General features: G+C 41.8%; 2 protein-coding genes and 1 pseudogene across 2 annotated transcripts; 1 reads left to right on the forward strand and 2 right to left on the reverse strand.

Moving 5' to 3' along the window:
- Positions 1-7963, forward strand: part of LOC111973506 (A-type potassium channel modulatory protein DPP6-like) — a 62555-nt pseudogene extending 54592 nt beyond the window's left edge.
- A 2414-nt stretch (positions 7964-10377) lies between these two features.
- On the reverse strand, positions 10378-13997 carry LOC111973442 (gamma-glutamyl hydrolase). Its single transcript, XM_024000809.2, has 9 exons — positions 13564-13997; positions 12250-12358; positions 12032-12082; positions 11852-11936; positions 11592-11730; positions 11298-11404; positions 11098-11188; positions 10850-10984; positions 10378-10666 (listed from the first exon to the last, which is right to left on the reverse strand). The coding sequence occupies exons 1-9, from the start codon at positions 13655-13657 to the stop codon at positions 10548-10550; spliced, it is 930 nt and encodes a 309-aa protein (XP_023856577.1). The 5' UTR covers positions 13658-13997; the 3' UTR covers positions 10378-10547.
- A 1445-nt stretch (positions 13998-15442) lies between these two features.
- On the reverse strand, positions 15443-20109 carry nme9 (NME/NM23 family member 9). Its single transcript, XM_070446441.1, has 15 exons — positions 20080-20109; positions 19868-19925; positions 19615-19718; positions 19169-19240; positions 18754-18873; positions 18582-18663; positions 18361-18437; positions 18150-18242; positions 17787-17929; positions 17367-17548; positions 16967-17111; positions 16668-16775; positions 16407-16558; positions 16034-16178; positions 15443-15763 (listed from the first exon to the last, which is right to left on the reverse strand). The coding sequence occupies exons 1-15, from the start codon at positions 20107-20109 to the stop codon at positions 15544-15546; spliced, it is 1731 nt and encodes a 576-aa protein (XP_070302542.1). The 3' UTR covers positions 15443-15543.
- Positions 20110-22881: the final 2772 nt, after the last annotated feature.

The raw sequence follows: 22881 nt of genomic DNA on the forward strand, positions 1-22881 counted from the left end.
CAGCTAGCTAACGAGCTATGACATGGACAGCTAGTTAACGAGCTATGACATGGCCAGCTAGCTAACGAGCTATGACATGGACAACTAGCTAACGAGCTATGACATGGCCAGCTAGCTAACAAGCTATGACATGGCCAGCTAGCTAACAAGCTATGACATGGACAGCTAGCTAAATAACTGAGCAGACACACTTGGAAGAGGTAGTCAAGACCAGGAAGTCTTCATTCTGAGATTAACCTATCCAAATCTAATCTCTTCCATTTCAGTATTATATCTAAAGAGCCATATGTTGACAAGACCAGGATTGGAGTTTATGGCAAGGTAAGAGCCGTTTTCTCCTGATAATTGATTAGGTTCATAGGTTGAATGTAGTAGTATCTGAATTGGATGGAATTCCCTTGATCCCCTTTTATTGTGCATTATCATTCTGGATACTGACTTGATGTGCTAATCACCCTGCTTTTCAATATAGAAATCACAACGGAGGCTCTTTGAATCTCTGCTTTCTCAATGGAACTTATTGAGGGTTATTTTAAGTTAGCTAGCTGCACTCTTCAATTTCAGTGCAAGCTGTAGGTGTTCATGCTGACCTGTGTTTTTTCCAATGCTGGAATTAGGTGTTGCAAGTCAATTTAAAATAGACATATTAGATGTGTGCTGCTAGCTTATCAGTTACCTTTGGATCAAATAGATGTAGTGTTGATAGATTCTGACACTTGAAATAGATGTAGTGTTCATAGATTTTGACACCTCTGAAATACAAATTTTTCCAAATCCAAGATGACGTAGCAGTCGGACGTGTGTTTTTGTCTTGTCCCGTCCTGTCCCGTGTATATATCATTTTCTTTGTATATATTTCGTATATATTTTAATCTCACTTTCCATCTACGGACTGAATATACTCTCCTGCCACCCGCCTCACCCAATGTGGTACGGACCTGCTATTTTTATACTCTAGAACCGGAACCCCCATCAGAAGCTAGCTAGAAAGCCAGTTAGCCACTGCTAGCGGTCCTCACCGTTAACTCGAACATCAGCCAGCCCCAACCCGGTCAATTCCTGCCAGTCTGCACAGTGCGATATCAACCCAGAGCATATCGGACTGCTTTTTCTCCACCACATCTCCGGATTCCTACCGCAAGCTCTGAACCTTTATACCGGATCATCGCAGCTAGCTAGCTGCTATCCGAGTGGCCACCCCTGGCTAACGTCTCTGTCCCAAAGCAAACACCAGTTAGCCTGGAGCTAGCTTGGAGCTAGGCCCACCTCCCTGCTAGCCAAAGAGGTCCACCAGCCAATTCTTGGGCTACAATACCTCTTTTGCCAATTGGCCTGGACCCTTTACTGCTGACACGGAGCCCCACCGATCCATCACGACGATTTCAACATGCTCTTCCGTTGCGACGTCGCCGGATGCCCATCTGCTATCCCTGGCCCGCAAGCTGTCTGAATTGCCGTGTCTCCAGTTCGCCTAGCGTAGCAGCGACTACGTAATTGGCTCCCTGACTCATCTAGCGCTACTCATTGGACCCTATGGCTACACATGCCTCTCCCTAATGTCAATATACCTTGTCTATTGCTGTTTTGGTTAGTGATTATTGTCTTATTTCACTGTAGAGCCCCCAATATGCCTTAAATAGCCCTTTTGTTCCACCCCCCACATCTCAGCTGGCTTAACTGGTGCCTCTAGAGACAAAACCTCTCTCATCGTCACTCAATGCCTAGGTTTACCTCCACTGTGCTCACATCCTACCACACCCTTGTCTGTACATTATGCCTTGAATCTATTCTTCCGTGCACAGAAATCTGCTCCTTTTACTCTCTGTTCCGAATGCACTAGACGACCAGTTCTTATAGCCTTTAGCTGTACCCTAATCCTACTCCTCCTCTGTTCCTCTGGTGATGTAGAGGTTAACCCAGGCCCTGCAGCCCCCAGCACCACACCCATTCCCCAGGCGCTATCATTTGTTGACTTCTGTAACCGTAAAAGCCTTGGTTTCATGCATGTTAACATTAGAAGCCTCCTSCCCAAGTTTGTTTTATTCACATAGCACACTCCACCAACCCTAATGTCCTAGCCGTGTCTGAATCATGGCTTAGGAAGGCCACCAAAAATCCAGAAATGTCCATCCCTAACTATAACATCTTCCGACAAGATAGAACTGCCAAAGGGGGCGGAGTTGCAATCTACTGCAGAGATAGCCTGCAGAGTTCTGTCATACTATCCAGGTCTGTGCCCAAACAATTTGAGCTTCTACTTTTAAAAATCCACCTCTCCAGAAACAAGTCTCTCACCGTTGTCGCTTGTTATAGACCCCCTTCAGCCCCCAACTGTGCCCTGGACACCATATGTGAATAGATTGCCCCCGATCTATCTTCAGAGTTCGTACTGTTAGGTGACCTAAACTGGGATATGCTTAACACCCCGACCGTCCTATAATCTAAGATAGATGCCCTCAATCTCACACAAATTATTAAGGAATCTACCAGGTACAACCCTAAATCCATAACCACGGGCACCCACTTAGATATCATCCTGACCAACTTGCCCTCTAAATACACCTCTGCTGTCTTCATCCAGAATCTCAGCGATCACTGCCTCATTGCCTGCGAGCGTGATGGGTCCGCGGTCAAATGACCACCCTTCGTCACTGTCAAACGCTCCCTAAAACACTTCAGCGAGCAGGCCTTTCTAATCGACCTGGCCCGGGTATCCTGGAAAGATATTGACCTCATCCCGTCAGTAGAGGATGCCTGGTTGCTCATTAAAACTGCTTTCCTCGCCATCTTAAATAAGCATGCCCAATTCAAAAAATGGAGAACCAAGAACAGATATAGCCCTTGGTTCACTCCAGACTTGACTGCCCTTGACCAGCACAAGAACATCCTGTGGCGTACTGCATTAGCATCGAATAGCCCCCGCGATATGCAACTTGTCAGGAAAGTCAGGAACCAATATACTCAGTCAGTTAGGAAAGCTAAGGCTAGCTTTTCAAACAGAAATTTGCATCCTGTAGCACTAATTCCAAAAAGTTTTGTGACAAAGTAAAGTTCATGGAGAATAAGAGCACCTCCTCCCAGCTGCCCACTGCACTGAGGCTAGGAAACACTGTCACCACCGAAAATGTATGATAATCAATCATTTCAATAAGCATTTTTCTACGGCTGGCCATGCTTTCCACCTGGCTACTCCTACCCCGGCCAACAGCTCACGCACCCCCTGCGAGCAACTTGCCCCAAGCCCCCCCCCCCCCCCCACTTGCTTCTCCCTGCACTCAAATCAGACAGCTTGATGTCTGAATAAGAGCTGCAAAAATGCTGGATACCCTACAAATCAGTGGGCTAGGACCAAATCTAGACCTCTCTTTCTAAAATTAATCTGCCCGAAATTTTGTGCAACAACATTATTACTAGCGCCTGTTCTTCAACCTCCCTTTCGTATCGTCTGAGATCCCCAAAGATTGGAAAGCTTCCTTGGCGCTGGTCATACCTCTTCAAAAGGGGAGACACTCTAAGACCAAACGTTATAGACCTATATCTATGCCTGGCCCTGCCGTTCTAAAATCTTTCAAAAGTCAAGTTAACAAACAGATCACAGACATTTCGAATCCCACCATACCTCCCTCCACTATGCAATCTGGTATCCGAGCTGGTCCATGGGTGCAGCTCAGCCACGCTCAAGGTCCTAACGATTATCATAACCGCGCATCGAAAAAAAGACATTACTGTGCAGCCGTCTTCAATATCGACCGTGGCCAAGGCTCTTTGACTCTGTCAATCAACTCGCATTCTTATCGTCAGACTCAATAGCCTTGGTTTCTCAATGACTGCCTCTCGCCTGGTTCAGCCAATCTACTTTCTCAGATAGTGTAAACTCGGAGGGCCTGTTGTCCGGACCTCTGTCAGTCTCTATGGGGGTGCCACAGGGTACAATTCTCGCGACTCTTTTCTCTGTATAATATCAAATGATGTCGCTCTTGCCTGCTGGTGATTCTCTGGTCCACCTCTACGCAGACGACACAATTTGTCTACATCTGGCCTTCTTTGGACACTGTGTTAAACAAACCCCAGACAAGCTATCAATGCCATACAAACTCCTTCCGTGGCCTCACAACTGCTTCTAAAATGGTAGTAAAAATAAATGCATGCTCTTCAATCTGATTGTTGCCGGCACCCGCGCGGCTTCGACTAGCATCACTACTCGGACGGTTTCTGACTTAGAATATGTGGACAACTACAATTACCCAGGTGTCTGGTTAGATTGTAATAACTCTCCCTCCAGACTCACATTAAGCATCTTCCAATCCAAAATTAAATTTAGATCGGCTTCCTATTTCGCAACAAATCATCCTTCACTCATGCTGCCAAACATACCTCGTAAAACTGACTATCCTACCGATCCTTGACTTCGGCGATGTCATTTACAAAATAGCTCCAACACTCTACTTCAGCAAACTGGATGTAGTCTACCAAGTAACCAGTTGCCATCCGTTTTGTCACCAAAGCCCCATATACTACCCACCACTGCGACCTGTATGCCCTCGTTGGCTGGCCCTCACTACATATTCGTCGCCATAGCCACTGGCTCCAGGTCATCTATAAGTCTTTGCTAGGTAAAGCCCTGCCTTATCTCAGCTCACTGGTCACCATAGCAGCACCCACCCGTAGCACGCGCTCCAGCAGGTATATTTCACTGGTCATCCCCAAAGCCAACACTCCCTTTGGCCGCCTTTCCTTCCAATTCTCTGCTGCCAATGACTGAAACGAATTGCAAAAATCACTGAAGCTGGAGTCTTATATCTCCCTCTCTAACTTTAACCATCAGCTGTCAGAGCAGCTTTCCGATCACTGTACCTGTACACAGCCAATCTGTAAATAGCACACCCAACTACCTCATCCCCATATTGTTATTTATCCTCTGCTCTTTTGCACCCCAGTATCTCTACTTGCGCATCATCATCTGCACATCTATCACTCCAGTGTTAATGATAAATTGTAATTATTTCGCATCTATGGCCTATTTATTGTTTTACCTCCCTACTCTTCTACATTTGCACACACTGTACATAGATTTTTCTATTGTGTTATTGACTGTACGTTTGTTTATGTGTAACTCTGTGTTTTTGTCGCACTGCTTTGCTTTMTCTTGGCCAAGTCGCAGTTGGAAATGAGAACTTGTTCTCAAGTGGCCTACCTGATTAAATAAAGGTGAAATTAAAATTAAAATGTAGCGTTGATGAAATAGATGTAGTGTTGATAGATTCTGACACCTCTGAAATAGATGTAGTGTTAGATTCTGACACCTCTGAAATAGATGTAGTGTTGATAGATTCTGACACCTCTGAAATAGATGTAGTGTTGATAGATTCTGACACCTCTGCAGGATGTTCATAGAGGGAAGCATAATTATGTTACCTCCAGCCAAGTCCATGTGTCTTACTGGGAAAAAGGCAGCTGATGTATTAGAGCATGTCCACATAGGCTTAGCTTCATACTGAACTAATCATCCACAATGAGGAACCTAAACTATGGAGGAAGCTGCAACTTGCAGTAATGGTCTTGGGACATTTTGCATTATTCATGAGCTACTAGCCTGGTCCCAGATCTGTTTGTGCTCAATGTGCTGTATAGCATGACAATGACCACAGGAAGATGTCACAAACAGATCTGGGACCAGGCTAATGACCTACTGCTCTTGGGTCTTGAGTCTCTTGGCTTGAAATAAACCCAAAGGTTATCTGTCTATAAGCATCCGTTACAGTAGCCTGTGGAGAAGCCTGATGTTGATGTAGGATCTCTTTTATCTGTCTGTCTGTCAGGTGTATGGAGGCTATGTGACCAGCCTGTTACTCAGCGCCGAGGATTCCCCGGTGAAATGTGGTGCAGCCCTCTCACCCATCACGGACTTTGACCTATATGGTAAGGTGTGTGTGCCACTATGGTGCCAGACAGATGCTGTCAGTGTTAATCACACCAGCATCACCCTGCCATGGTATTAGCATCACCTCAGCTAAAAGAGGAAGAGAGATGGTGTGTGTGCGTGACAGCATGTGTATGAGAAAGAGAGACTTGGGAGGGAAGTGTGAATTAAAGCAGGTGTGGGTGTCAGACTGTGGTTTCTATCTGAAAAGCTGCTAGAGAGAGTGAAAGGTAGTGTGTGGTGCTGGATGTGTTTGAGTGCTCACCTGACAAGAATGAATACTCGTCACTAAGAAGTTCTTAAAATAAAACAGCTACACATGACATCATCTGTAGTCTTTTCTGCTGTTTATGATGTATTTAGGTATATGAGGTATAACACGCTATATGGTGTTATTAGAGCTAGCTTTTACCACTACACCCCTTGGTGTGAGCTAATGAATTCATTCCTTTTGATGGCCTCTCTTCCAGCATCAGCGTTTTCAGAGAGATACCTGGGACAGCCCAAGCCTGACCCAAGAGCATATGCGGTATGCCTTCTTTATTCAGCCTTCACTTGGACTCCATATGTATGACCTCTGTGTTTTTCTATTGGGTTGTTAAATAATATCTTTGGCATTCATCCACAGATGGCCAATCTAGCACACAGGGCATCTCAGTTCCTGGACAAGAAGTTTCTGATTGTTCATCCAACAGCAGATGGTACGAGAACCTTGAAATCAAACATTTCTAGCCCAATAAAATTATTTGTGTTTTTAACAATAAGATGATATGTGTTGGTTTCCTTTTCTCTCACTAGAAAAAGTGCATTTCCAGCACACAGCGAAATTCATCGCCCAGCTGATCAATGAAAACGCCAACTACACTCTGCAGGTGGGAGCTACTTCCCAGAATTACACACATATAAATTAGATGTATAGAATGGCTACCATCAATAAGGTGCACCAATTTAACTGGAACTCACAAGACATTGTGTCATGGGAAGCAGAGACATTGCTCATATGCTAAATCAAAATTCTTCACAGTGATTTGTCCTGTTCTATGGAGGTATCTTTTGGGCTGGAGCTGTTGTACAGAGAAACCACTGAGGAGTTCTGTAATCCCACGCCAGCAGAGGGATTACACCACACAATGCCCCCCCCCCCCATTTCACTTAATGAGATTATATTCCCCTCTTATGATGCTTGCTTTCACAGGGTCATCTAATCCCATTAAGATATGGAGCATTTAGAAGTCAGTGTTTAGTTTATCGCTGCCCCATAGGTCCCCTTATATGCCCTGCTGTGTGTTGACTGACTAAGCCTCATCAGTAATTCAGCCACTGGGAGTTGTCTGATACATTAAATTAAGGGGCTTGATTGATGATGTTAATAATAATATGTTTATATGGCCTATATGAACCTAGATGTGCATCCAGAGAAATGTGATTGGATGTGTGGTGACCAGTGTGCTGTGTTCCCCCTCAGATCTACCCAGACGAGGGCCACTTCATCCACAGCGAGGCCACGCGGCAGCACCTCAGCCAGTCGCTGGTCAACTTCTTCGAGGAGTGTTTCCGGCTACCGGACAACGTGTTCGAGGAGATACTGGAGGAGGAGATCGAGGAAGAGGGTTAGCCTGGGCAAAACCAACACCCCTAACCAGAGCTCCAGTCCGCGCCCAAGCACAATGCCAGCCCCCATACCTGGTTTCCACAATCCACATGATATGCAACCTCCTCTTGGTTTAAATCTTCTTTGGCCCTTTTTTTGTTTTTTGTTTTCACCTTATGTGATTCCCCTGCGTTTCAGCATGATCATCCCTGAGACAGCCACGTTGCAGATCAACCCTGAGACTGTCTCGTTGCAGATCATCCCTGAGACTGCCGCGTTGCAGAACATCCCTGAGACTGCCGCGTTGCAGATCATCCCTGAGACTGCCGCGTTGCAGAACATCCCTGAGAACTGCCTCGTTGGCACGACATCCCTGATGACTGCGCGTTGGCAGAACATCCTGAGACTGCCGCGTTGCAGAACATCCCTGAGACTGCCGCGTTGCAGATCATCCCTGAGACTGCCGCGTTGCAGAACATCCCTGAGACTGCCGCGTTGCAGAACATCCCTGAGACTACCGCGTTGCAGATCATCCCTGAGACTACCGCGTTGCAGAACATCCCTGAGACTGCCGCGTTGCAGATCATCCCTGAGACTGCCGCGTTGCAGATCATCCCTGAGACTGCCGCGTTGCAGAACATCCCTGAGACTACCACGTTGCAGATCAACCCTGAGACTGTTGTGTTGCAGATCATTCCTGAGACTGCCGCGTTGCAGATGCTTGCTTATCTCCTCATCCCATTTTTGTCCTCCTACTCCTCCTCTTCACCTTTTGAGTCACCACGACTCCACCAGAGACCATCTGCAGCCATTTTGTTGACATCGACACAATGAATACAACTTTATGATGGAGGGTGATGAGGGATCATTAGCTGACGTCATATCTGGAACATCTTGAAAAGCGGTCGTGTCAGGAATAGGCGTGCTCCTCGGATTCCAAATGACTGGTGAGAGGGAGGGAACRTCAAACTACACACGCAAACTTTACCAGTCAGTGAGGAGAGGAAAGACTTATAGCACAAACTTTGGGGTCAAAGTTACAGGTGTCACATGGGATTTTATTGGTCAAACTGGTTCCAGCCCAGTGTCTGTGGGTCGAGGGTAGGGTGTCTGCTCCTATTTTTAAAATCGTGAAAATACATTTTCATGTTGAACTGTGTTTGTGTATGTTGTTCCTCTGTAAAGTAGCACATGAAAAACATTCCCTTCTTTGGGTATTGATACTTCGTTTTTTTCAGTGTTCAAGTTTGTCCTGATCTTGGAATCTTCTTGTAGCCGCAAGTATGTATTTAAATGGTGTAGACTACATGTCATGAAAAGAAGAGAAGGATGTGAACAGTGAGAAGAATGTGAACAGAATCACCGGTTTGTTTTGTTACAAAATGTTCTCCTCATTCTTTGCTTATTGTATAATACTCCCTCCAGTCCTTTGGAAATTGAAGCATATATATTATATTTTAGTCACTGTGCCTTACTTTGGGAGTGAGCAGTTCTTTTTATTGACTCCTTTTGTGAAAACGAAATACAACATGGCTCATTGTAAATAAATGTTCTGCTGATCATGGCACTAACTACTGTTGGTTAAACCTTCACTCTGATCTGTGAACACTGTAATGTTGTCATAGAGTAGGTATGGCATTATATAAACAGTCAAGTAAGAAATGGTCTTCTTCAGTTCCAAATATAACCAATTGCCAAAATAGATGTAAACAGTAGCTGCATGTATCTGCACATTATTTTACAGATGTTCAAATGGTAATGAAATGGTTTGTCAAGTTAACGACCACATAAAATTATGTTTTAGTAAATGGCTATTGAAGTGCCATTACAACCACCCTCAGTATTAAGTCAATTGGTGGGTTTGAGGTGCCACTGTAGAATTGGTGTTGTTTTATGGCAAAAAGTAATACATTTGTCTATAAGGTAATTAATAGCTTAGAATCATTATCTCAATCTTTACAGGATGAAATACAAAGGATTTGTATTTATTTTTTAGGTTGGACTGCTATCTAAAAACGTGAATTGTTGAGGCACAAGCCTGCATTCTGTTACTTTGTCAATGCATGTTATCAAGTTATTTGCAACTCAATGCGATCTGTGACAGCTCTGTTTCAAAATAGTATTTTTTTTACATCTTGAATGTTCCGTACTGGGTTGAATTACATTTACAGTAGTATCATGATTGAGATCCCAGTCTCTTCAGCTTGATGTGTAAATGTTACTCAAATATAATTTGTGTCTCTTAATAGCTGAGTGTTATTTGTGCACAAATGCATTTTGAAAGTTACATTTGAATATACATTTTTTCCCCCTCCTGTTTCAGTCCTTGGGTTGAGTTTAAAGTGGACTTTGCAATGGTGAAATTTCTGACACCGCGATTGAACGTGAAGATGGACTTTTGTCAAGTAATCCAAAATAGTACAAGAGACAACATGTATGTATGTGGCATGGGGGTAAATGTTAGAATAAAACGTATTTTATCATTGTATTCTGTAGTTKATCTATTTTGGTTGTTATTGCAAAATTGTGAATGTTCTCTCTGTTTCATATTAATTTAACCACTTTATTGTAAAAAAAAGAAATGCATCCTCAAGCGTTTACTCAAATCAACCAAATGTCTTGTTGTATAATAAAACAATAAGATGAGAAATCAAGCTGCCAAAACAAAGCTTGTGGGTTCTATTACTGAACAAGTCACAAATACTGAATATGTTGGCCGGTTTCCTGTACACAGATTAAGGCTAGTCCTGGATTAAAAATCTCCATTGAAAGTGTATTTAGTTCATGTGGGTCCTCATTACTTTGCCAGTCTGGATAGATTGTGAAATGCTTTTAGGTTTGTTCAAAAACATAGACGTGGTCCATAGTCATTCAAACAACTTAATTGTCATCAGTTACTTTAATCTTTGTAAAACCATTACCAAAACATACAAATCAAACTTTTAATTTACAGAAATGTACAGCAATAAGTGTTGCTTACATTGATTGAAAGAAATTTGTTGAATGACACTCACTCCATTCAAAAACAATACTCCATCAAAAGTAATATGTTTGTTCAAAGGAAGAAGTGTTTCCAGTGTACACAGGATTGTAGTTGTATATCAGTGCTCTCTTCTCCACCTCTTCATCCTCAAATTTGTGAAAATTCTTTCTAGCTGTTAATGAAAAAAATGATTGGCATAGATTAGTGATTAAAACATTAACATGTGGAGTTTGATCTTGAACGCACCCTTCATGGCTCAGCCAAGGGGGGTGCATTCAATAACTCTCCCCATTACAATAACATCACGCTACAAATTCTCACTGAATCTATTGCCACACAGTACTGTAATAGCTACCTTCATTGACCATGAAATCAGCCATAAAGAAAGTGGTCTTAACAGCCGATGGCGAGTGTGGAATGTACGGCCTTGTCCATTCAAATGCATTCTTTTCAGGGTGCCACTGGGTTCCATAGATGGGGAAACCGTATGCTACAGAAGAAACATTGAACCTATCAATGTCATCTTATGGAAGTACATGTTCCAGTTTAAGTTACTGTATATACTCTAGTGTTTGCTAAGTTAAAACAATGAATGTGCTTTACCTTCCATAGTTGACACAAACTCTGTTTTCCCATCACTGTTTGTAGTCAAGACTTTGTAGAACTTCCTAAGGTCTGCATTGCTGTTATAACACTGGAATGCAATGTTGAATGACTAGTTCCCAATTAATGCTACAGAGGATACAGAAAAGCCTATGACTTGTGACATTTGGTGATTGTTCAGACACTGCACATGGTCATACCTCCAGAGTGAGACTCAATTCATGAGAGTTTTCAGTGATTGGCTCAGAGGCCAAGGCATCCAGGAGCTCTGCTGGAAAGTCCTTGAACAGCTTACTCTCTCTGGATCCTGAAAGTGTAATAATTTCACATTACTCCAAGTTACAGATTTTGGTGTGACTGTGAGTGCGTTCGTTCAGCATTTAGATAAATGTACATGTTCCATTTGTGATCAATTGGAAAATACGATTCTGGTCAAATCTGATGAGTTATGTTTTTCTCATATCTGTATGTGAACAGGTACAGGTACAACATACCGTTAGTGAAAACCAGTGGCAACATCACACCACTGGTGTTGGTTTTGGATAGAAGCTGCTTTCCACTGGTCAGGTATGTCAATTCCTCAAATCCAAGACAGGTACCCCATACAGGGAAATAGTCCCCCCTCGAGTTGGCCTAAAAAGTCCATATTTTTATATATCACCTTTTCCATTTAGAACAGGTTTTTCTCCCACATATCTGGTAAGGTACGATGAAGCATAGACTATGTGAAAGTATCAAAAGGAACATGTCATACCTCTATGGCAAGCTCGTAAAAGATTCTAGCAGCGTCCGCATACCCAGATGAGACGATGCTAGCATCACCACCAGGATAGAGTATTCTAGAGGCGGGTGGGGGGTATATAGATCATTTTATAGAAGACAAAAACAACATGACAGTGGGTCTTGTACAGCAAATAGCATAGTTGACACCTACCCATTAATGGAGTTAAACAGTGTTTTGTACTCTTCCAGTGTCTGATTTATCCTGTAGAAATCACAGGAACGAGGTATATATAACGTACATGGAAAATGAATATTAGGCCTATCTAAGAGAATATTCAATCCACTTTTAATAGATATGGTAATTCATAACCACATTTGAAAGGCTGTTAAGTCCTCAACTACATTACCAATCTAATACATACAACTTACATCACAGGGACGACTCTAGCTCCAGCAGACTCCAGGAACTTGACATACGATGCAGCTATATAAGAGGCCTTCTGTGGTTGAGGTGAGTCTACCTCCTGAGCCAACACACCTAGGAAATCACAGATACATTTTAGAAAGTGAATTACAGCGAGTTTAAAGTTAACGTATTTTCAGTAAAGCCACAATCCGTAAGATATCCAATTATTTCAAGTAAATAAATACCCCTTGATTTTGAAGAATAGCCTGTGCTGTAGCCCTACTCTGAATGGGATACATTTATAATAGAGAATAGTATAATTCTAAGGACTGACTATAGCTTCACCGTGGTTTGTTTTGGTTGTCAAAGAGGAATTTGAAACGGGCTACAATGCAAATGTTCAATTCACACATAATCAACTATTGTTTAGAAGAAGTGTTAATATGTGTTAGCTAGATCTTTATTGGTATAGGGTAGATTTTATAATAAATATACACTGAACAAAATCATAAATGCAATGTGTAAAGTGTTGGTCTCATGTTTCATGAGCTGAAATAAAAAAATCCCAGAAGTGTTCCATACGCACCAATCGCTTATTTCTCTCAGTTTGTTCACAAATGTGCTTGTTAGTGAGCATTTATCCTTTGCCAAGATAATCCATCAACCTGATATGTGGCATATCAAGAAGCTGATTAAACAACATGATCATTACACAGGTGTACCTTGTGCTGGGGGACAATAAAATGCCACTTTAAAATGTGCAGTTTTGTCACACAACACAATGCCACAGATGTCTTGAGTTTTGAGGGAGCGTGCAATTGGCATGCTGATTGCAGGAATGTCCACCAGAGCTGTTGCTAGAGAATTTAATGTAATCTCTCTACCATAAACTGCCTCCAACGTCGTTTTAGAGAACTTGGCAGTACGTCCAACCGGCCTCACAACCGCAGACCACGTGTAAGCACGGTAGCCCAGGACCTCCACATGCAGTTTCTTCACCTGCGGGATCGTCTGAGGGGGGGTGTTGAGGAGTATTTCTTTCTGTTAAAAAGCCCTTTGCGGGGAAAAAAATGAATTCTGATTGGTTGGGCCTGGCTCCCCACTGTGTGGGACTGGCTGCCAAGTGGGTGAACCTATACCCTCCAAGTCCCATCCATCATGTGATATTCATAGATTACAGCCTAATGAATGTATTGACATTGACTGATTTCCTTATATGAACTGTAACAAAGTAAACTCTTTGAAATTGTCGCATTTATATTTTTGTTCAGTATACATGATGTAACACTGTAGTTTCATGTAATATTTCCATCAGTCATGTGATGCAGCAAATTTACCTATTATCGGCTTGTCGTTCCTCTTCTTCAGCACTGTGCACGAGGAGGGCCAAATTGAAAAGGCGAAACAAAACAGTAGGGCGAAATTGCTCATTCTCTAAACGTGTTTCCGCAATGCCTGGATCAAATATTTATTCTTAAAAATGGGTTTATCTCCGTCTAAAGAGGTCTCGATGGTGACAGTGCAAACAAGGATATAGGTTGCGGTTGAAGAGTAGTTTTGCATAGTTTCATTTTCTGTTTAACGTTTCCACTAAATAGCACAGGCACAAAGTCAAAATTGGCATATCGTAAAAATGTATGAAAACAAAAATTCTTTACGGTCTTAATTTGRGGTTAGGCATAAGGTTAGCAGTGTGTTGAGGTTAGGTTTAAAATCACATAGAAATTGTAGAATTAGGCTTAGTTTATAACCTGTTTTTACTAAATGCGTGAATGGCACATCCGGTTTTTAGCCTTCAAAATAAAAGTACAAATTGTAGAGGAAAGGTTTTTTGTTTTTCTATAATATCTTTGATAAAAGTCCTGACCCCATTGACTCCATTGAAATGTAAATAAAATGTTAAAATAACCATATATTTTAAGTAATAGCCAGTGATATTGTTCTAAATAGCTAAAAATGTTTGGTTAATAACAAATTCCGATATGACCACCAAAACTACTTTACAATGACTTTATGTTGGACTGTATGTATCAGATACAGTATTTCTAATATGAAGGCCTGCTATGCCATGGGATAGCTGCAAGTTTAACTTAAAATGGTGGCAGGTACACTGTTTCATGTCCTCCCTTTCTGTACATTGTAACTGCAAGTACAATGTACAATGCAGACCGGCATCCAACATGTTATGAGGAACATAAAGGAAATTAAACTTTTTTTTGCATGCATACATCCACAATGCTGAGAGGGATTAGATTAATTCATCCATTCTTCATCCATTAATATTCACTGACTGTACAAAACATTAGGAACACCTTCCTAATATTGAGTTGCACCCCCCTTTTGCCCTCAGAACAGCCTCAATTCGTGGGACATGGACTCTACAAGATGTTCCACAGGGATGCTGTCCATGTTGACTCCGATGTTTCAAAACACAGGCCTTAAATTAAGTAGTTCTAAAATTCCAGACGCAAAAATATTTGAACCATTACCAGGTTTTACCGCTAGGTTTTATGGGTATGATGACGTGTCCACTGTGCCGGAGTATTCGTCGGGCATAGGGATGCTTGCCCATGTTAACTCCAATTATTTCCMTCAGTTGTCAATTTTGCTGAATGCCCTTGGGTAGTGGACCATTCTTGATACACACTGGAAACTGTTGTGTGAAATACCCAGCAGCGTTGCAGTTCTTGACACTCAAACCGGTGCACCTGGCACCTACTACCATACCCCGTTCAAAGGCACTTCAATCTTTTGTCTTGCCCCTTTACCCTTTGAATGGCACACATAAACAAGCCATGTCTCAATTGTCTCAAGGCTTAAAAATCCTTATTTAACCTGTCTCCTTCCCTTCATCTACACTGACTGAAGTGGATTTAACAAGTGACATCAATAAGGGGTCATAGTTTTCACCTGGATTCCCCATGTTTTGTACACAGCATATATATATATAAATATATATATATACTGTATGAAAATATCAGAAGGGTTTGTCGGACAAGTATTTGGCGCCCTCAGGTGTCCATTTCCTAGAGGTGCGTAGAGCAGGATACATAAAGCTCATGATGGAAATACAGATTAAAAGCCTACCACGACACAAAATCTGTAGTACATGAAAACACATAAAAATGTCCATGGGGGAAAACATGACTGCTCAAATCTGTAGTAAATTCAATTTGTATTTTATTATTGGAAACATCTCAAACAATAGTGTACCTATACAGTAGGTTCCCTCCAACTCCCCATTCAATACAATCTTCAAGTCTACTCACATGTAGGCATTATTAAACCTATGTGTGGGCTTATCGGTTTTCCAGTGTTTATGACGGTATATCCCCAAAAATGAACTTGATATTGTCCATGGCGTGCTGGACATTGGACGAGCCGTGCACGGCGTTCTCCAAGATGCTTTTGGCAAACTGTGCACGTAGAGAGTCGGGTTTGACTTGCATGGCCTGTTCAGGATCGGCAGGCCCCATCATCTCTCTCCATTCTGCGATAGCGTTTTCTTTGCTCAGGATCATCATGATAGATGGACCTCTACAAAAGATAAATCAAATCGGCAGTTAAAGCTGATGCAATGTCAAGACCAGGGTTGGGGTCAATTCAATTCAAATCTGATACATTTAGGCAGTTGAAAAGAAAATTGAAAAGAAATTGCACTATTCAATTGTTGAATAAGTATTTGAATAAATCTCCTGAAATGGAATAGAATAAATCCAAACAAGAGTCAAGACTTAAGTTTCATTCTAGCAAACTATAAACTCAAATGATTGCAGGTCTTGAATGTTAAAGAACATGGCAACTCACTGTGACATGTAGTCAACCAGGTTATTAAAGAAGTCCTTCCCTTTGTGATCTTTGTAGAACTCCTCTGCCATCTCTCGTGTCAGTTTGGTTTCTTTCACTTGTGAAATACTAAACCCAGCCTCTTTAATTTGATTCATAATGGTATCTGAAATAAAGATCAACAACCACAATTTTCATTGACATTCAATGTCATGACAGAAACAATACTTGTCTCTTTAAAACAACAATTTGCAAGTTTATTTGTTGTAAGAGTACTTTAAATACATTCACACTGAAACAACCTACAACAACCATCTATCCATAATGAGGCAAACATATTAACATTGCCTGGATAAATAACCATGAAGTTAGGACAGAGACCCAGGTACTGTACCTTTGTGTTCTTGTGTTGAGTCAGGTTTGATCACGGCCAGTGTGTGCTCTGTGGGGAAAAAGCGGTTGAGATCTCTCTGAGCCTCCTCGGGAGTAGAGCTGCCATGAATCTGGTTGATGGTCACATTGTCGATTGCAAACTGGGCTCGCAGACTAGGAATAAAGCACAATTACAGTGGCGAGATGAGACAGTTAATTGAACATACATAAATAATATGAAATGAACTAGGACTATCCAAATGAAGTGTTCCCCAGTTGCTACCTTTCAGGGAATCTTTCTTTGGCCTCATCCAAGACTTTTGGACCCAGTAAACCTCTCCAGTGTTGGATTGCATCATCTCGAGTCAAAGCCAAAGCCAACACGGGGCCACTACGATACAACAAGGGAAACAAARCCCTTCTGTCAGAAAGTTCAAGCTGTCGATTCCCCACAATCAGTAGCCAATCGTTTATCTTACATTTGGTCACTGTAAACTGTGCATATTTGTACATCTATCAATCTTATTTTGTCGTTTAGCACGCCACATCCCAACTAAGCAAATTATTGTGGGAGTTTGTCACCTGGTCATATGGTTAATTAGACATGGGAAAAAGTCAGTGCCCTCATGCTCCTTGTAGAACTCTTTGGCCTGGTCCTCAGTGAGGGTTACCTCCCTCTGCATTGCTATCTGGAAGCCAGAGTCATGGATCGTCTTCAAGATCTCATCTTGTCATGTTGAAAAGCAAACCAGAATCTCAGTCAGTAGGTACAGAAGTGAACAGGTGGAACAACAAGATACACATTGGCATGACTAGTATTACTAAACAATAATAATAAGACATGCATATTTATGGTTTTGACTTTAGAACATGTTCACTGAAAAATGCAACTCTAAGAAGATTTGAACCACTCTGAACCACTCATAAAAGGAGCTAGGACTTAGTTCTGGCATAAAATGTAAAACATAAAAGTAGAAGATACCTTTTTTCTCCCTGAGAAGACTTGGACGAATAAGAGCAAGAGTCTTTTCAATCCTTGCATTGGATCCAGCATGCGTCTCTAAAGAAAAATCAAAGGTGGGGAAGAAGTATGCCAGTTGCCTGCTAGCCACCTCAGTACTGCTTTCTGACATGCCCAGATCCACCTCCTGTACAACCTTTGACCTAAGAGAGATCACCCAAAACACACATACTTTGTATTCATTTTGCTTGAAAAAAAAAATTTGTAAGATTTTACAAAAACAATATTCAGGTTTAAGAGAAAGGAACAAGGAAATGTTAGCTGATTTCTGGTACGTTTGATCAAACCTCTCAAATCTGCAATCGGTTGCATGATGTGGTACGATTGTGCATCAGGCATGTGTGTTTAATCTACTCAGCAAACTGCACTGAGAACCCAAACCTTTTCTTTGGTTGGATGAGCTCAGCGTGTTCAGGATCTATGATGGCTGTCAATGAATGAGACTCTCCTTCACCCACCTCGTCTCCCTTAGACAGAATCAAGGCGTGGACAGGCCCACTAGACATTGCCTTCACAAACGCTGGCTAGAAAATAAAAAATCACTCTAGTCAGATTGTGAAAATTGTCATGTGTGTATTTTATTTTTTAATAACTTGTGGTTTTTTTCTTGTTGTTAAACGAAAACTCCTGCTCTAAGGTATCTGGATGCAATTGGGTGATACTGATACAATTGTGTTACTGAACCCTCCTTGTCACAAGTGCAGCATAGTAAGAAGTAATGTTCTTTGTTATGCTTTCACCCACCTCTTTGGCTTTCTCCTTATAAAAAGCATGAATCTGCTCTTCATCCAACACCCTCTCCTCCTCCGCAACAATTGAAAAACCAGCATCTAAAGCCTATGCACAATACATTTGTGAGTTAAATGCAGCCATTATATTCAAGTAAAATGCAATAACATGAACAAGGATAGACTATAAGAATTTAATGTGAAGCACTTAGAAGTAAACGCCTTACTTTTTGTATGATTCCTTCCACTTGACCTCCTACTACAGCATCTGGCTTTATGATGACCACATGGTATGTACCATGATCTAATGGCACACACAAGACTTCCTCAAATCCCCTCCATTCAAACTTACCCAAACCATTTAATATCAACAAAATGTTAAACGAAAATATATGCATACAGTAAGAAACGATGTAGCAGTATTCTAGCAGTGAAATTGGTGACATACCGCCAATTTCTATGTCGGCATTTTGGGTCGTCGGAGGCTTTTTTCTTGCTTGATGATTGTCCTCTAAGAAAAGCTTGTGGACCTATTTGAAAGTTTGACGGTGGGTTCAAAATGCTCATCAGTATACCAGTCTACAGACCCCTTACAGGTGACAATGTTAGGAACCTCTTACTTCAGGTACATATTTTGAGCCCAGTTCTTGCTTCTTCTTCTCTTGATCCACCAGTTCCAACATAGTTTTTTGTAGAAGAGGTCCATTGACTCCTCTTACTATTGACACCAATGTACCACCCTGAAACAGCAGAGCACACCACGATGCCAAATGAAAGGTTTACTCTTAGCACAAATGTCAAAATAGTATATTACACCAACTAACAACAGTATATTTTTGGACACTTCTCATGGTTATGACACAATTATCACAGGTGTGCTAACACAGCCTTGTGTTAGTGGGTAAGTGACATATCATATGTCATAACACCTGTCAAACTATTCTGATGCATAAAAAATTACACTGTCTGTAACTTGACATTCAGTGATATAAGATCATGACAATATTATGGTGCTGTTATAAGCTCACTACTTACAGAGTAGAAAAGGAAGACTGGTTGACATTTCCCTTTAAGTGAACTTAACTCAAGTAAACTGTTGGCCTCCCCCTGAAAGTGAGTTAAACAGAGCACTTATGACAATTTACAGCAGTTTATTTTTCAAAAAGGGTATGGATTTCCAGAGGCCCAGATGGAAGTTGTGTTCAATGTACAACAAAAAGAAGAAAAAAGACTGAAACATGGAGGGACCTGTTGCAAAACTTTCTAGAACGTTTTCCGTTGCATGCCTTAATAAACACGACCCAGGTGTTGACATTGGACCTCCACCCAGGCTACTGGTCTGGTAGGGTCTGGATCATGGACCTCCCGCCACACAGATAGGTACCAGAATTAGTTTGGCTAGGTTTTAATGCACAGGGTTACCAGAAGTGTACCAGGATCAGAATCTGACGGTGATGATAGCTGAAAATGCCTTAACTTACCATAGCGAAGCGCAACAGTTCATCTCCATATTCACTCCTCAATTTTCTGAAGATGTTCTGCACAGCCTTGCATGGCCCACACCATCTCTGGTAGACTTCTATTACTACAAACATGGATATCAGCATATTACTCCTCATCAAAACTACAGCAGCCTGACAGCTTCTTAGTTCATTATCTGACAGCATGACCACTCATTAAAGAAAACTCAAGCAGCTCATATTTACTACGTGACAACCTTTGAAAGCTGCCTACCAAGAAGTCCTGGGCCTGACAATGCTTCCTCCCATTGTTCTTCAGAAGATATTTCAATCTGTAAAATGATATTAAAAAAGGACAATGTAAAGTACTTTAGACACATTTATTTATTTCAAAGAATGACTGGCGGCTACTGTTACTGTACTGCTGATGAACAACAAGAAATCTGTGTTGGGAGTTAACGTTAGCTAGTTGTAGACAAACCTTACTTGAATTTGGACGTCCTTTTTCCTTGACATGTTCTAAATGTAAATATATTTAAATAATTATTGATTCATTCACATTGCTGTTTTTGTTTTCAAACTTGTGGGGAAAAAAGCAACAGGCGAACGTTAGATTGCTAGCCAGTTAAACCGTCAAAAGTTGCCAGTGATACTGTAAGCAGAAGGCTAAACACCTGRCAACAATAATACTGTTAACGTTACCTTAACAACAGAGTCACTCTTTCAAACATTCTTTCTGTTTGAAAGTATGCAATTGCTATGACTTAGGACTTCATAACTAGCTAGAAATATGTCACTGGCCATACCTTGCTTTGATAAATTAAAATGTAGCTAGCTAGTAAGAAATATACTGTGACGACCMTGGGTTTATAAGCGCGGAAATCGACACTGCCGCACGAGAATGCTTCTGCGGCACAGTCGATAGCGCGCCGGACCTCAGGCTAGAAGGTCGAGGATTCGAGGACTGCTCCCTGCCTGTTTCATTACAATACTTTTGGAACAACCATCTGCCTTACAAGTACGTGTGTACAGTGTACTGTACCTATTCGGCGCGCGAAAGGATCGACTAAAAACTCTGTGGGTCGATCGTTGATCATATTAGGCTATGTTTGGAGTAACAAAGTCATTTCTTGGTAAATAATTGGTTGATAATACTCTGATATCATGCTATGTGAGCCTGGTCAGTGTTTATGCATCCATGATTCGCCGATGTGTTACCAATTGGCGTTGTCAGTCACAAAACGTTGGCCTGTTATTACTTGCTTAAACCAGCAGGTGGCTCCAGTGACCTAAACATAAGTAACCGGAAAGTTCCAATCAAGTAAAATGTGATTTTAAATTATTTATATGTATTGACCAGTGGCGACCCGTCATTCAGGGCAGCTGTTTTGAGCCCCACATTTTTAGGTTGCTTGTTTTGCTTGTTATTTTTGCATTAATACGTGTCACATATCAGTTTGCAAACAATGTAAAAAAAAATAAAAAATCTTTGAGTTAATAAAGCCACATACAAACATGGTCTCTTTTTTGCTTTCTTGAGTAAGGCAGCTCCAAAAGGCAGGTGTTTCGGCCTAGCTCAGTGCTTTCAGTGGTGGTGGGACAAGCCAGCAAAAAATACGGAGCGTTGCGCCKTGTTTGGCTCAGTGTTCTGTCACTCATGGGGACACTACGTTACCGCCAAGTCTTATTGGTAGAGCTGAAAACTTTTTGCCCCTTGGGTTCTGCCATAGAGTTACATTAGAAGTGCCCATCCAAGAAGGCTCAAGGTCATTGGCCACAGATAGAATGACATCAAATCACGTTATATCTACAGTAGCTTTGATTGGACTTATCATGTCAACATCATACTGTCAAAATTTTWGCTAGCAAGCTAGCAGTCATCATCATGAATCAAGTCGACAATCTACTGGCAAATCCTTTTCAAACCTTGTCATATGAAGAGAAATTAGAGATAAAATATATCGGTGCTCATCGGCCATTGGACATAAACATTACTCAACAATGAGGGGTTTGGAAGGAAGCATTTCTGCAACTCCTCAAGTTATTTTCCTTGGTCATCGCAGAGRKGTCACGCCTGCTCCCGCTCTCCCTCTCTGGCGCTCGAGGGCGCCAGGCTTCCCTTCATTACGCACACCTGTCAACATCATTACGCGCAGCTGCACAATACTGGACTCACCTGGACTCCATTACTTTGTTGATTACCCCCTCTATATTTGTCTGCTCCTCAGTTTGTTCCCTGTTTCAGCATTGATGTCGTTATTTTTCCCCTGTCCAGACGCTGTTCCTGTTCTGTTTCATATCCGTGTTTCATTAAATGTTCACTCCCTGTACCTGCTTCTCGTCTCCAACGTCGATCCTTACAAGAGGTGGATGTTTTGTACAACATAATGCAGAAACGAACCATTGATGCAGCAGGAATCACCGGAGCAATCAACAACTTCAAGGTAAACGTTCAAAACATTTGCGAGCAAACTACTGCACTGGCCAAAGGACATGTTGATGCCACTAAACCAAGGCAGAGAGAACTTAACACTGCACCCGTGATAGAGGAGACATGTGATACAATCGCTGCTCATGTGCAAGAAAGGATTTCTGAAAGTGATCACTTAATTGCAGCAAAGTTGGTGGACAGCTCATTTTCCCCCCAGTRTGTACATTCCTTTCTGACCACAGCACTCCAGTGTGCTACCAAGCTATGGCCTGTGGGCAACCAGGAGATGCTGAAAACAGATCTGTCCWCCAGCATTATGAGCTGGACACTGGAAAGACAGCACTTTCTTTATTGAAATCACTCTACGAGAACAACCTGCAGGAGGCCTTGTCTGAGACGGTCTCTCTTCTCAAAATCATCATCACCACTCCGATGACAACCGCTGAGTCACAGAGAAACTTTTCCACTCTTAAAAGGATAAAAACCTCCACACGCAACTCCATGAGCCAGAAAAGGTTCAATGCATTGGCATGCTGTCAATCCAGCATGACTTCATCCAGAGAATGCCAGACTTTGATGACAAAGTAATTGAGACATTTACCCACAAGAAGGACCACCGTGCCAACTTCCTATTCAAGTGAGCACAACACAACAATGGCGAGTCCATAAATATGTCTGGTATGCTGCTGCATAAGTGATGTAATATGCCAGAGAGATATGTATACTGTAGCTAAGAAAGCAATACTAAGTGTATTTTGCATAGTAAGCCGTTAGTAGCCTATGTGTCTCACCCTAAGAATGTGGTTCCTTTCACTCTTAGAACTTACCTTACTGTTCTGACTTGGTATTGGTATTTT

This window comes from Salvelinus sp. IW2-2015, linkage group LG14 (assembly GCF_002910315.2).
Source record: "Salvelinus sp. IW2-2015 linkage group LG14, ASM291031v2, whole genome shotgun sequence".
In the NCBI taxonomy this organism is placed as follows: domain Eukaryota; kingdom Metazoa; phylum Chordata; class Actinopteri; order Salmoniformes; family Salmonidae; genus Salvelinus; species Salvelinus sp. IW2-2015.

Excerpts from the sequence above, each read along its gene's own strand:
- LOC111973442 (XM_024000809.2), bottom strand. The coding sequence starts at position 13,657 with ATGAGCAATTTCGCCCTACTGTTTTGTTTCGCCTTTTCAATTTGGCCC. Across the intron at positions 12,359-13,563 it reads GAACGACAAGCCGATAATAG|GTGTGTTGGCTCAGGAGGTA; the intron begins GTAAATTTGCTG and ends GTGATTTCCTAG. Across the intron at positions 12,083-12,249 it reads GCTAGAGTCGTCCCTGTGAT|GATAAATCAGACACTGGAAG; the intron begins GTAAGTTGTATG and ends TGATTTCTACAG.
- nme9 (XM_070446441.1), bottom strand. The coding sequence starts at position 20,109 with ATGTCAAGGAAAAAGGACGTCCAAATTCAA. Across the intron at positions 18,243-18,360 it reads TGGAAGGAATCATACAAAAA|GCTTTAGATGCTGGTTTTTC; the intron begins GTAAGGCGTTTA and ends TATTGTGCATAG. Across the intron at positions 16,559-16,667 it reads AAAGAAAGATTCCCTGAAAG|TCTGCGAGCCCAGTTTGCAA; the intron begins GTAGCAACTGGG and ends CTTTATTCCTAG.